Here is a 15986-nt window from a genome sequence, read left to right on the forward strand (position 1 = left end):
GCCTCTGGACCCTGCGCCGCCGGAGCCCGGGAGGTTAAGTGCCCGGCCGGCGGCTGGGGTCCGGAGGCAAGGAGGCTGCCCGAAGCCGGTAGCGCTCGGGCAGCGCGCATGCCTCTGGAACCTGCGCCGCCGGGGCCCGGGGGGGTAAGTGCCCGGCCGGCGGCTGGGGTCCGGAGGCAAGGAGGCTGCCCGAAGCCGGTAGCGCTCGGGCAGCTCGGCTCTTAAACAGAGCCGAAGAGTCAGGGGAGGAGCAGAGCTGCCATTTTCCCGGACATGTTCGGCTTTTTGGCAATTCCCCCCCGGACGGGGGTTTGAGTGCCGAAAAGCCGGACATGTCCTGGAAAAAGAGGACGTATGGTAACCCTAGAGTAATTCAAACTCAGTGGCCCTAACAGTAGACAACCCGTTGTTCCAGAAGGGGAGAGTCACTCAGCATTGATTCAGATAGTCTTTCCACTAGGTGTCAAGGCCCTGTTACAAAAAAAGATGTTCTAATCCACAAACAAGGTTGCAATGCAACATGGTCATGTTCCAAAATGAAAGTCACAGTACAAAGTGGAGCCCCTGAAAAAGAATGGGGTTCACAAAACAAAATGGAGCTCACAATTTGAAACAGATGAATCCCCACTTTGTCACATTCCTAGCTGCTCTAATTGTTCACAGTATGCTTTATACCTGTCACATTGCTTTAATTCTTCTTCTGTTGAATTGCTGCTGCCCCTGCTGTGCTGCATTGTGTTGTCCATTAACAGTGTTTGGATGTACTTTGTACGTTCCACTGCAGGTGGGTTTTATCTGGAATGGTCATCAGTGGTGGTTGAAGGTTCCTCATCAGTTGTACCTGATATTACATATTTTTTTGGTATATTCTACTTGGACAGCAGGTCCCCAGTGTGCCTTATTCAGGTGTCTATTATGTGCTGCTTACATATTAGGCTTTTCTTGTTTTACCCCCTCCATTGATTACTTGTGGTTGAAGAAAAAAGAATGATTCTTATGTATGTTTATGCTGCAAAAGTATTTGAAGCCTACTTAACATGTAAGTTGGCAGTAAGGCAGTGCACGTGCAAATGACAGTGAGATTTTTAGTGCTGGTTCTGGATGGAGGAGAGGGTGGGGCCGCTGCACAAGATCCCCAGAGCTGCTGCTGTGTCTTCCCTGCTGCCGCCTCTCTCCTTGCCTGGCTCCTGTGTGAGAGAATGTGCCAGGGCACAGGTGAGTAGGGTAGCTCAGCCAGCTTCCCAAGGGATTACGGGAGGCACCATGGCACATTATGACACGCCCCATGCTGGAAGCGGGCATGGCGGTGGCAAGGTTACCTCACTAGCTCACAGGGATGCTTTGCTCCTGCCCTGTGCACTGCTGCCGGGGTGCGGGAGTCCTGAAGGGAGGTGCCTGGCAGTGCCTAGGGCAGGTAAGAGAGTGCGGAGGGGGCTCCCTAAGTACACTCTCGCAAGCCAAACCCAACAGAACCCGACTACAAGGGTCATGTTGGGTATGAAAACAACTCAGTGCTCTCAAGCTCAGGTCGGGTTTGGATTGGCGGTGGTCTAGTCAGTTCCGGTTGGGATATAAAATTAGGTCTAACCAGATCTCTACTAAGCAGCACAGTGTGCCTTGTCAAAATCCCCATTCAGTGTGTATTTTGGATCCATCACTGCTTCAGAATTTGTAAGTACTTTAGCATTGCTGGCCTGTACAGCTGACGAAAAGGTTGCAACCTTTACTCTCAGATGTGGCACTGGTAACAGTCATCCACAACTTCGCTCCCTCCACCTAAACTACCGTCATGAACTTTACCCTTGAAAACTGCCTCAGAGGCAAACAGTGGAGCAGCTGTCCTCCTTCTGCACAACTGTGTTGCCCTGTGGTGACTCTGTCCACTTCTAGGTGCAACTCAAGAATGGTGCAGTTCAGAATGGTGGGCTGCATTCTGTTATAGGGGCTCCACTTTGTTTTGTAACTTTCATTTCAGAGTGTGAGCATGCTCTGTTGCAGCTTTTTTTGTGGCTTACAGCGTCCTTTTTGTATCCGGCGTTAGAAAGACTGAAAAGCCAAGACAGAGTTGAATGACTCTCTCCTTCTGCAACAATGGGATTTCTATTGGTAGGGCTTTGAATTACGCTCTCCACAGAAGCTTTTGTGAATCTTACAAGCCTCGACTGTCCTGGGATCCAGAGCTTAGCTACCTCTCACCTTGTATCCCCAGATGGCAGCTAAGATATGGATGCTCTTGCTAGGACTGACCTCTTCTAGCATCAGCAATAGAGTTTTTAACTGAAGGCCTTCTTTAGAATTTTATCTATCTAGATATGAGAGACACAGGGTGGGAGAGGTTATATCTTTTATTGGACCTACTCAGGGATAGTCAATAGGCAGACCTCATGGGCTAAATCTGGACCGCCAGATGCTTTTGAATGGACCACAAAATCTTTTTATTTACTTATTATTGTCATTATTGTTGGGGGGTGGGCGGCTATTATTTCCTCTGGAGTCTGGACCTTGACTATACCTTGACCAAGAAATTTGGACCTGACAAAAAATAATTGACTACCCTTGGCTCTGTTGGTGAAAGATAACAGTGAAGATGTTACCTCACCCATCTTGTCTCTCTCATATCCTGGGACCATTTTTTAAAAGTACATTTTTGTTGCATTAGGCATTTTTATTTAAATTGTACATATAATTTGAAACACTGAGAGAAACAGCACTCTGTGGCAGTGTGGTGAAAGCCACTGGGCAGCACCAAAATGAGTCTTAAAAGATAACACTCAAAGCTGTAATGGACAATGAAATTTGAACCCCAGAAAACTGTTCCATATTAAAATAAATTTTTGAGGGGTAATAAACATATTTTCTTTCTTCTGTCTGGTTAGTTTTATATATAATATGTACAGGTAAATCACAATTATCTAATTAGCTTGTAGGACATCCAGAACTTGGTAAATCTGAATTTTGGGAAAGTTACATTCCAAGGGGGAGGAGAATGGTTGGTTGGTTTTTCTTTTGTTTAGTTTTGTTCTTGGTTAATATTTGTTTTTTTGGGTGGGGGAAGGGAAATAAGTTTTTGAATTTCAGATAACAGGGTTTCAGGCAATCCCAAGTTCATAGCTTTTTGAAGTTTTGTGACAAATCATAGTTACGAGAATGATACTAGAAATTAAGATGAAACATCATACTCATGTATGCTATTGAAAGTGTGTGCAGTCTTTTTTTAACATCCATGTTCTTTAGATGCACAATTTCCTAAGGAAGTTCTGTACTCTCTACATTTTATAATTCCTATCTGTATAAACATTTTTTAAGATTAAAACACTGGACTTTTCCTTTAACTTTTTTTTTTTTAAACTATGGTACCTGTGGCTGTTAAATCTGTTCTGTTAATTGTGAACATAATAAAGTTCCTGCATGTGTTTTGCATCTCTTGGAATAATATGTTACACATTTTAGGTTAAAAACTTACTTTGATTAAAATTTTAAATAGTAGAATTTGTTAATTTCTTGTATTTGCCTCCTTGCTGACATGTTGCAATATTGAGATTTGAAGACATTTTTGGTGCATAATGGTTTTAATAAATAATCTTTCTTTTCATGGAAGCTATTGAAATAAACAAAGCACAGAACGCTTAGGGGCATGTGAGCATTAGAGAGTCCAGAAAGACAAATATAATGTTGAATCTTTGCAAATGGATGAGTAGAGTAAGAATAGAACTGATGAAGCAGCTTATTGCTTTGAGAGGTAATTGCTATAGTACTGCAGAGGCAATTCCAAGCACTATTTGAGTATAAATGTTAACTCTAGTGATGGCCGAGCTCTTGTGCAGAAACAATGAATCTAATCTGGGAAACAATGAATAGGAAATAGCTGAGCTTTCTTGCTTCCTTGAAGGCTCAGTTTGTCAGCCAGGAGATCTCCTATTTGACTTCAGTGAACTTTCAACATCTTTCGGGAGGTTAATACCACACTTCTGCATTTAACTGACCAAAGTTAACTTGGATGGAAGGGTTATGACCTTATGACTTACGGAAACAGAGCTATCTATTGCAAAGCATGACGTAGGCCTTAAATCATATCTGTTTCAGAATGAAAGCTTTATGATAAGTTAAGGTTAGAAACAATCATTACAAAGTTGTAACTATGTAAACTATTGGAATTTTGTAACTATATATACTACTTGAAGTATCTGAAAAAGAAATCTGGACATGAAAAATTCACAGTTGAGTTTCCACAAACAGCTTCTGACTTTGTATTCCTGCCCCCATCTCATCCACCTGCCTTATTGTGTGGTATCAGATTTATATACGGATATTATTGAGACTTTTTTGCTGTGGGTAGAAAGCTGAAGCAGACGAGAATCTTCATTCTGCTTGATAGCCATCTTCAGTGTGTGACAAGGGAGATGAGAGGTTGGAGTTATGAATCTTTGGCCTTGTTGATTTTTTCCAATATGAACTAGAGCCAAAAATTATGTCTCTCCATGAGATATTTCAGTGGTTTTTATTTGTTTATATCTTTACTAGATTCATGGTCTGATCCTTAAGGATTTGTGGTCCCTAATGGAAATGTGGAAGTGGTATGGTGGTAGGTGACTGGTGATGTGAAATAAAATAATTTAATTCCCAGTCTTTCAAATTTCTTTCATAACAATACTATTATAATGTTTTATTTTAAAGGTTATCTGTTTATAACATTAACTCATCTTAATGGAGCCTTGTCTGGAGATTTTCTGAATTTCTTTAGAAAGTATTTTAAATTTTGATATGTGAAAACTAGTTGATCTGTTTCTTTCAGTTAAAGAATATAAATTGTTATAATTGTAGAGATGGTCTAATGATGGTACATGATGGTGTGTGAAATACAATACAAAGTACTAGATCAATCATACGTTCTGCCAAACGAATATATAATCTCTTTCAACCCAAGTGGTTTAACTAACATAGTTTACAAATTTCAGAGTAGCAGCCGTGTTAGTCTGTATCCGCAAAAAGAACAGGAGTACTTGTGGCACCTTAGAGACTAACAAATTTATTAGAGCATAAGCTTTCGTGGGCTACAACCCACTTCTTCGGATGCATACAAAGTTTACAAAGCCCACATGAACTCCGCTGGATCCTGATAAAGCAGTCCAGAATTCTAAAATCTGCACTGAATAATCCCTATGGTCTTTTTGATGGTAAGTGAAGCTTTTCTTAAAATTTACCACCACTGCCCCATCACCAGGGATCAGCAAGGGAGAGCTGTGTTGTAGACAAAGCACTGGTAGCTACCTACATTCTTACTCCTGTGCCTTTTCAATTTCCCTTGAGCAGGGTTAGATCACATGGTAGTAGAAATACCAGTGACTAGCGCTCCCACTATTGGCTTGCCCTTAGCAGAGCTGCATTGGTGCTGATGAAATTGTGGGAAACTTAAGTAAAAGCTCTGTGTAGATGCAGACTGAAACGCTCCCATTATATATGTTAATTGAAGAGCGTGGTTCTGTTGATGTGGTATGGAGTCAGAACTAATGACCTTAGATTAGCACCCTGTTGTACAGCACTGAAAGAAGCCCACAAAAAAATTAATTTCCACTTTTTATGGGAGTAGAAAACAAATTAAAAAGTTCTCCTGGAAAAAAAGGAATTACACTAGCAATTCTGTTCTTTATTCACTCTAGTGCATTATGAGAAATGCATACTTATGACAGAATAATACTGAAGTACAGATAATGCAGAAGGTGATAACATAATTCATGAGACGGGAGGGGGATTCATAATTCAGTTGACTGTAACACGTTGCAGTGTTAAGGGTGACATAGTTTGCTTTCCCCATTGACTTAAGTGGGATTTGAATCAGTCCATCACTTTAAAATACAAACTCTAAAAAATTTCAGTCCTGCTTGGAAATATGACACTTTATCCTTTGAGGACTCAGACAAGTATCAGAGTAAAAGAACTGCTTTCAGATACAAGCAATACAAAAAGACATTTGCAAATTAATTTTGGTAAAAAGTTACTCCTAGCAAGTAGAAGAGACTGAGTTATACAACTGAAAATGTTGTATCCATAGTCAATAAAATATCAAATTGGGGCTACTAATGCATCTTGAGGGTTGTGGCGAAACCACTTATCTTCCTACTTGTGGTTCATTATTATGTCATAATAGCCACCATTTATAACTTTATAATTGCACCCATTATTTGTTCTGTTATAGGCAGCACAACTAGCAATGCCTGTAGTTAAGGTTGCGTAACATTGTTGATTATAAAACTCTTTTCGGTTGCTTATAACTTAATCGCAGCTCTACTCATTTAGGCTGAAATTTTCCATACAGTACTTGGTGTCTGCCACTGGCTGAACTTTTTTGGAAAACTTCAGCAAAAGAACAGTTAAATGATTTTGCAGAATAGGGTTAGGGGAAAATGTGCTTTCCCCATGCTAAAAATTCTTGCAACCATTTGGTTGAAAAGCTCTAGTGCTTCTGTGCTTGGGACATGGAATATGGCCGGTAGGCTGCCCTGGGGCGAGGGATGTGCCTTTGACACGAAAAACCGCCCAGATTTGGCCAACTTACAACACTTTGGAAAATCTCAGTTCATGCTTGCTCAGTAGAGACTTGTTAGAATTTGGCAGCTCACTTCTCAGAAGAATCTGTCCACAATAAGCATCCTCCAGCCCAGAGGTGAGGCAGCTGAGCAGGACTTTTCATGCAATTGCTGCTGCAGGCCCTGTGACACCAGGCACCAGAACACAGAATAAAGAGATGTTCTTTTCTGTGCTCTCAATGGACCCCTTGCTTGCACCCAGGCAGCCGAGAGGAGGGGGAGGAGGAAGTAGCCTGACCGAAATGCAGAGGGAAAGGGCTTGTAGAGTAGGCTGGGACAAGAGGCCATTGGAATAGGACAAGGATGAGGAGTTAAGAGTTCTAAAATGAGCTAAAACTCTTCCTAGGAGTCATGAGTTAGCAGTTGGGATGGGGAGCCAAGGGGGGGGCTGATGGAAACCTGGAACCAGAGGATATGGGGAGACTGGAACTGGGACAAAGGCTGAATGAGCCCAGAAGCAGAGGGAATCAGGCTTGTGGGGGAGTGGGAGTTGGGCGTAAAGGTTTGAAACCAGCAGAGAACACTTAGGACCTGGAACAGAATCAAGGTTCTTGAGTATCAACATTCCTCTGCTGCTAAGAAATAGCTGTGAAACCCACTGGCAAAATATGTGCCCCATCTCCCTCTAGTGGCTGGCTGTACTATTGCTTTCAGTTGTTGTGTTAACTCCAGTGACAGAGGCCTGTGCTGTGGACTAAACTTTCTGATCCTTCTGATGAACCATGTTGGAGTTGATGCTGTTTCTACGTGATGGACTTCCTATTTTTTTAGTTTGTTTCTTTAAAAACTTAGGAAATTACATGCATGCAAAATATTACATTCAAAGAATGTTGAAGTTGGAAAGGAAACACCCAAAGGCTAGAAAATGTCAGACCGTTGCCTATGTGTATGCATTATGATATATTCCTTAGCTGCATGATGAAATGATATTTTTCCACAAGTTCCCTGCCTCATTTGCTTCAAAATTTGGAAGGTGATTAGTGAATAAGGTGGGGTGGGAGTGTCGTTGCAAGAAGAGTGAAGGGATGTTCTCAAGGTTTAGGCAACTGAATGTCACCCAGGAGGATTGGATTCTATCCCTGCCTCTGGCACAGAGATCCTGTGTGATGCTGGGCAAGTCATTTAAACCAAACTTTTTGCAGGTGGCCACTAATCAAGTAGTCATCATTTTCTGCGTGCACAATTTGAGACACCTGGTGTTTGATTTGAAGAGTTGAGCACTCTCAACTGCAACTAAAGTCATTGGGAGCTGTGATCTGAACAAATAAAGTACTATAAAATGCTACTTTCTCTGAAAACTCATCATAAGCTTCTAAAACTGAGCACCCAAAATTAGTGGACACTCTTGATATTGTGTCTCTGCCTTCATTCCCCATCTGTAAAATGGAAATAATACCACTATACCCTTATGAGGGAAGGTAAAGATAAATTCACTGAGATACTACAGTGATGAGTGCCATTGAAAAGCCCATGAGGAAACTAGTAATTCTCGATTCAGTGCACGATTTGGATAGTGTGCAGTAAATAAGACATGGAACCACACGTTGAACAATGAGAATAAAATGAAATATCGAATAGCTGCTCATTCAGTGAGCATTGTTCATCCTGTGCACTGAATGAGAGAGGGGCATGTGCAAAGAATAGTATGTGATCATGTAAATTCAAGACTATCATGATTACTACTTGGGGGTGGGGCAAATTAAAATTGCACAGACACCTTAATTCTGGCATTTCCAAACTTGAGAATGCTTGACTCTGCAACCTTTAGGGCTTGTCTAGACGAACAGTTAGTGCATGGCAAGCTGGGGTGTCAATCTACCTTGCACTAGCTTGACATGCATTAACTGTTCATGTGAACCAAGCCCCCTAAAAGTTCCCTAGTGTACTTTGATCTACTTCCTTTACAAAAGCAGCAGAGTCCTGTGGCACCTTATAGACTAACAGACTTATAGGAGCATGAGCTTTCGTGGGTGAAACTTTACAAAGCAGACTAGATCGAAGTGCAGTAGGGAACTTTTAGTTCATGGTGGCAGGTTCCACATGGACAGATATTGTGCAGCAAGCTACTGCAACATAGATTTACACCCCAGATTGCTGGACACTAATTGTTGTCTGGACGAGCCCTTAAAGTTCTTTTAATGTAGCTTTTTGGATGTAATATTTATTAAATGTTAAATGTATTAAACATCTGTGAAGCTGATGGGGTGTGTGTGTGTGTGTGTGCAAGAATATTTCATCTGATCTTTGTTTTGAGTTTTTGCAGTATAAAGTTGGGGATGACTGGGCGGATTGATTTAAATCAAAGTGATTTAAATCACCAATTTTGATCATGATTTAAATCAAGCAGAAATGTTGATTTAAATCATTGCTTTTTATCATGTTTTGCATTCATACTTTTTTGTTATTTCCCCTAAAGAAAGTTGATTCTTATTGGTTCAGAACCATTAAAACATGTTGATTTGCATCCAGATATACTCCTTACACTAAATTTGGTGCTGCTTCTTGCAAAACCTTTTGATTTTTTTCTAGTGTTTAAATATACATTTTGTTAAACTTGGTATCTGACAGAATTGTGATTAAAATGTAACCTGCTTGTGAGTTTAAAACAGTAACCTTAAATTTTAAATATCAATTCTTGATTGAAACTTTTTACCAAGTATTAGCTTGAAAATCTTTGCAGCAGAGACAGAAACGTCTAAAACAGAGTTTGTAATGGAGTGCCACAACTGCTGAGGCATAATTAAAAAGACCAGGTAATAGTCCTTTTAAATTTGTATTCCCACTTCCTTTGTTTCCTGGCTTGTTAGAAGACTAAAAGAAAACTTTCCTCTGCTGATTTTGTCTTTTTTCTGGAAGCACGGTAGTTGGCGTCGCTCAATTTTATTTATATGTTTGTCCAGCATCCATGAAGTCATCAGTACTGCGCACAGGTCGTAGAATGAGCAGAATAAGTATAAGTTTGTGTTAGGTCCTAGCAAAGTGGTGGATTTAAAAAAATAACATACTGAATAATCAATGTATATCTGTGGGCTAAATTCTTCCTTTAAATATGTTCAGAGATGCACGTTAGTGGGACTTGTACGTGTGCATGTTTGAGGACAGACATTGGCCCATTAGACCTAAAATGGTTGATATGCTTTTATTTAAAACAGAAATACAAGTGGAATTGCTTACCTCATGAATTTGCCTGAAATACCAGTGGTTCCGTGAGTATAAGAATGGTATTACTGTAATACCTCTTAACCATATCCTGTTTGACAATACAATACAATAAGCAGGGGAGAGATGATTTACATTAAGATCTAGTTTACTTCTCCAGTGCTTCAGAGCAGAAATGTTTCCATGGTGAGGAAATTTTAATATTCCCTGTGTAAGGAGTTTGAGACAAGTCAAGGTTGCTTTTAGGCCCCCATGTGTCTGTTGTTAATGCAAATTACTATCCCTAATTACTGCAACATTTTTGTTGACATGAGGCTGTGAGCCACTAATATTGATTTTATGAACATTGCCGGTATTTTCAAAGCCATATTCACGTCTAGCAATTTATCCCTGTTGCTTGCTGCTGAACTGTAAAATTCAGATAGTGGTAAGGCTTCACAAATATGTGAACTTTGCCAGTGTATCGAGTAATGTCTTGAACTGCCTCTGAAAAATCCTGTCACCACCACCATTACGCTGAGTCAAAATGTCAACAATATCTTGTAAACTAGACACTGCAGTTTGTGGTGCTGGCTGAGATAGTGTCAAGGGAATACGCAGAAACAGCTGTTGAAGGATCAGCGTTCCAAAACCAACAAGACTGAGTCACGTTTGCTTAGCAAAGGAGTAAAATGCAATAGCAACATGAAGTATGCACACCTGCACAATAGGTTAAATAAAACATAAAGAAACTCTTGAGCTGATAGGTACAAATATTTTCTTTCTTAGCTGCCTTCTATAACAACTCTTTCTTTCAAAACTCTTGATGTAACTTGGAACCAAGGTGATGGATATATTAGAATAGCTGGAAACAGCATCACTCTGATGCCAAATTTGGGTGCAATGTCAGCGGGAATAAGAGTATTTACCATGACCGAGAGAAAGAAGTTGGCAATTCAAGTTGTGCACTAAATAAAGGGATCTGTACCATTGTAAAATTTGCAGTTGTATTCCATACGATTGGAATTTAACTTCATTCCATTTGTGCGCTAGTCTGTAAGCCCCCGACCCGCTCCTCATTCAGGCCTCTCATGAATACCCACGTTCACTGTGATGCACTCAGAAACAGATACATACACATATACACACGCACACTTTTTAAACTATGTTGTGCTGTCCACACCTTTGTCTGTGTAACTATGTAATTTTTGCTGTAGTCCATCTCATCCTCCCCCCGACCCCATCCTGTTGTTGTTGAGAGAGTTGGTTGTCAGAAATTAAACTCCAATATGGTTTCTGCAGCTTGTTCTGTGGGTGTGGACCCCTGTGCCCCCACGTAGCCCATTGAAGTCAGTGGGGCTCTGCATGGACGCAGGAATCTGCCATACATGCAACAAGTTGCAGGATTGGGTCCTAATGTTGGTAATTCTTCAGCACAGAGATTGTGGGTCTTTACTGTGAAGTGCCTATCACACTAGGGTGCTGTGAAATTATCACCAATAATAAGTGCCAGTAAAACTAATCCAACAAAACCAAGCATGACTTTTGATTAAAAAAAAAAAGAAGATTGGTTAGCTGGGGTGTTTCACTGCATCTCTTCTGTCCTGAACAACAATTAAAGTATTTGAGTTGTCTTGTGAGTGAGAATGTTACGGCCACGTACAGTATAGAATACATCATTTGTCACAGAAGCACCATAATACTAGCACTCAGTGTTGGCCTTACCACGCATGTGCCGCAGTCTCATCTCGGATGACAGCACCAAAATTTGGTTCAAAGTCTACATCTGTGAATATAAATACTTACAATAATACCAAAACTTGAGACTTTAACCCCTTTTGGCACAGCACCTGAACAAACTCTGCCTCTATAGCGTAGCTCAGTGGTTCTCAACTGGGGGACCTGGTTTCTCCCAGCTGGGGGTGGGGCAGCTCCAGGTTTAAAAAAAGGAGCGAAGACGGGACATGATTCAAAAAAGGTTGAGAACCCCTGGTGTAAGTGATATGAATCCAGGGTTGTGGTAAAAGACTATGATGCTATTATTTCTTGGTAGGTCTGTGTCATTTCTTGAGGGTGTGGGGAAGGGATGCTCCCTGAGTACTGTGGTAGTAATATATTGAGTGCTGCTATCACAGTTGAATCTGAGGAGTATATGAGACAATATGTTAGTGTTGTTTTCTAGTATAACAGTGCTGTTACTATTATTTTAGTTGTTTTCTGTAGTACATGCTTGATATATCACAACACATATTTAAGTTGCATATTTGTGCTGCGCCGTTTATAGGATTGTGTTGTATACATTTAGGACAGTATGATGAAACCATCAGGCTTAGCCAAAGTCCGACTACTCTCTGTTATTTTTAGTTCCTTTTTAGATGTATTCTCCGTAAGCAAAATTAAAATGCAAGTTCAGGTTCTTCAACTCCAATTTCTCATTTTCTTTAATAAGAGGAAAGTATGTCTGATAGTAAAACTGACTTGTGTATCATCTAAATAGTCATCTTTGAATGCAGATTTTCAAAATCCTCAATAGTGATTGAAAAAGTAATGACTACTTTTATGGTGAGACTGGAACCCTACTTTAGAAGTCTGTGGGATGGATGTGTGCGTCCAATGAGAGGCCAGCTGTTTCTAGGAACTGTGGGGAACAAAAATAAACCTTTAGATTTTAAATTCATTTGAGAAAACCAAATACTGTATCAATATGCCAGTACTTTTGGTTACTTCTGAATGATTCACATCAAAATCTCTGGAAGACTGTGTGTGTTTTAATCTATCTTCACAGTACTCCCCATGCAGTGATGTGTATAAAACCAGTTCTGTGACATATTGCCCTTGGGGGAGAGTCCTGTAGAATATAGTATACGCTTTTAGCAAGAACATAATTTTCTAGAAAGCTTAAAAAAAAATGCAAAGGATATTGTTAACTTCTGTAGGTTTTTAGAGTAATTGCAGGAGCCTAATTGCCCCAGTCGTCATAGTCTTTCTTTACTTCCCACCACAGTGCCTCCTGTGAGGCTCCAAAGTGTTTAGGCAAGTGGCTGGTCCTGATATTGTCTTACACGTTAGAATTCACTATTGTCTACCCAAGGCCGTCTGTGGTGTAGTCAGGTGCTTGCAACCAGCATAAAACATAGTATGCACAGGATATGTCACTCATATGAGGGGTATATAAGCACAATTTTCATGTAAGGAAGAGGAGTATTGTTTTCCAGTAATTGAATTCCAGGTAAATAGCTCACTATGTCTCTAGCTAGACCTTGTTTGTTTGCTGATCATTTCTTAGTCACACTGAATTCAATATTTGTGCTCCCAGCTACAAGTAACTTCTATGTGGATTTGTGTTCGTTCTCATGAATTGTCTACAAACTATCAAAAATGTGCTACTTCCACTGATGATCTTAAAGCAGATGCAGAACATATTTTTACCACTCTAAATATTTTTAGATGACCCTGGCCTAGCAATAACTTTTCTATGGGTTCACATATCAGATTTGTTTAGAATTCTACACCAAAAAACACGATTGCGGTTAGGGACTGCAAATATAACAACAAAATGTTGTGCATTCACATGGCAAAATGAATTGCTTTTATATAGCTAAACACAGCTGGATCTTTGATGTGTACAAGTAAATCGTTTTTGTAGTGCTTTTCCCTGCGCCTTCTTAAATTGGCTTTCCTTTGTTTGTTCCATTACTGTTTGTTTATTCAGAGTCCTACAGTCAGAAACCATAGAAGCCTTACTTTCAGCATTCTTAGGGAAAATGTCCAAGACTAGGGGTCTCTCAACCTGGAAGTCACAACCAGGTGACAGAGGGTCATGACCACGCTGCTCTTCCCATATTGCTAAAAGGATGGGTTGTCCTGGAGTGGGAAGAAGGTCACAGTATGTAATAGGTGAGACCCATTGCCCAAGACACACTACAGGGTTGGAAAACCTTACCTTGCCTTGTACTTAAACAAGATGGTCTAGTGTGGTTGTGATTCAGACACTCTTGTTTGTCCCACCTGAGTACCAAAGTGAATTAAGCTAAACTGAATAAAGGCCACTTTAATTCTGAATAACATCATGCACACTAGGATTTAATGTTGTTTAACTAACCCATTTCAAATTCAACCTTTTTGTTAATTTGGATTAATTTTCCAGGATGCTCCTGTGTAGACAAGCCCTTAGTTCCAATGGCTAATGATTTTGTCCCATGTCTTAATATGTGTTTGAACAGCACCTAGCACATAATGGGAGCTACCAGGATACAAATAATAATAATATGTGAGTTTGAGTAAGTTAATTGTTATTATCACTCATTGCCGTCATTTTCTGATGATAATAATTACTCATTATGATCTAGGATGTGTACGTGTTTAAGAAAATATCACTTAGCGCTGAAAGCATATGGCCATCGGCTTCATTCATCTGTTTGAACCCACCTCAGTCATTTTACAGAATTCCAGTGCAAAGCAACTGTCTGATCTTCAAGAGCAGCATAAAACATGCACACCCAAGACATTAATCAGTTGGCACGATCTGGTATGGTTAATACAGGGCCTTTCCCCTTCCAGTGCATGGAAATGGGCTTCATATTGGCATCCTGCTATGTTAGCAGCAGAACAAAATCCATATTTATCTTTTTGTTACTGTTTCATTTTCAATATATGCATTAAATCTCACTGCATTGCTCTCCAGAGTGCCAGGCTGATGCTTTTTGAGAGGGGGCTTCCTTGTCACACTTCCGCGAGGTTCTGAATAAGCCATTGTCCAATTTCTCACCTAGTAGGTGTTTTATTGCTGACTCAACAAAATCTGTTGATTCTTTCAGTGATGACAAGGTGGTAGAAGAGCAGCCGGAGGAAGAGGAGGAAGTAACAGACGTGGAGGACGAAGATGCTGATGATGATGACGATGATGGTGATGAGATTGAAGAAGAGGCAGAGGAACAGTACGAAGAGGCCACGGAAAGAACTACCAGCATTGCTACCACAACCACCACTACTACCGAATCGGTAGAAGAGGTTGTTAAAGGTAAATTAATGTTTGTTTAGGTTGGGGTTTGCGGAATTGATCTTACTGGTGTGTATTTGCCCTTTACTACTAAAAATGTTCCAAACAGCAAAATATCCTAAGTTGCTACATCATTATGCTTTGTCTTTATATGATTTGCAAGTTTTTTTCCTTTTATATCTAATCTTAGGATACATGGATAGTGATTGCCACATATTTTTGAGATTATTTTCACAAACAGCATAGTAAACTACATGAGAAGAAACAGTGTTGTATGCTGGTAAAACAATTTATTGTGAAAGAAAAGGGAATGTTGATATCAAGTGGAAAAGGTGTGTTAGAAAGCACTATTAGGTAGGACATTGTCTTACATTAACATGTTCTGGTTAGCTATTTTATTCAGATTCTTGGATTTTTTAAGTCCAGCATTTCTCAATAATAAGCAAATAATTAAATTTTAAAAATCCTATAGTTGACCTAGTGTATGGGTTAAAGATTACAAATAATTATAAACAAAATTACAATGTATGTTTGTTGTCTATGGGGGAAAAAAGAAACAAATAACATAAACGGGGTAAAATAGATTTTAAAATATGCTCCATTTGTATGCTCTTCTATATGGTGTCATTAAAGCAATTTAATTTTTTTGATAAATTTGAATATTAGCCTACCCATAGGCAATTTGACAGTCCAAATCATGGTAGAATTTTTTTTTTCTGTTCCTCTTCCCTTGTACAATTTATTCTTTAAAGGAGCGCTTCCTAGATTTCTATATGATTTGGAACTATTCTATATGGTGTAATATTTATATAATCCAGGTATTAGTTTTCTATATTGCTCATCTCCCTGGTAGCATTGTACTTATCAAATGTCTTTATGATGATCTTCTACCTCCTAAGAAATGAGACACAGGTAAAAGCCAGGACAAAACATAAAATGAGCTGAGTTCCTATGAGTTAAAATGGAAGGAGTTGCAACTTAAAACATTCAGAGACAAAATGACCATGAAATGGCTGTAGTGGAACTAACACGGACATTTCAGTCCTGGTTCCCTTAGTCCTTTCCTGCTGCTATTGGAATTGAGGGACACAGACCCTTAAAAGTGTACACACTGACCTTCCTATCCCTTCCCTGTGGCAGGGTTGTTCTGCCCTGTTGGCTGAAGTTTATGTTGTCTGGTGGTAGGGAGGACAGCACAGGATCGATCTTAGCTATGATTTTCATTCCATGATGAAATATGTATATAATTGAATGGAATTACCCTA

The 15986-nt window shown here is 39.9% G+C and overlaps 1 protein-coding gene across 4 annotated transcripts in view; it reads left to right on the plus strand.

The window, feature by feature from the left end:
* LOC112112234 (amyloid-beta A4 protein) overlaps nt 1-15986 on the plus strand; it is a 313996-nt gene that overhangs the window by 157226 nt on the left and 140784 nt on the right. For all 4 annotated transcript variants that reach the window (XM_024208071.3, XM_024208073.3, XM_024208074.3 and 1 more), the window contains exon 6: nt 14540-14742. In XM_024208071.3, the coding sequence (XP_024063839.1) occupies nt 14540-14742 (203 nt within the window). The remainder of the gene's footprint in view (nt 1-14539; nt 14743-15986) is intronic.

The sequence above is a fragment of the Terrapene carolina genome, unplaced genomic scaffold, assembly GCF_002925995.2.
Source record: "Terrapene carolina triunguis isolate 2854851 unplaced genomic scaffold, T_m_triunguis-2.0 Scaffold32, whole genome shotgun sequence".
In the NCBI taxonomy this organism is placed as follows: domain Eukaryota; kingdom Metazoa; phylum Chordata; order Testudines; family Emydidae; genus Terrapene; species Terrapene triunguis.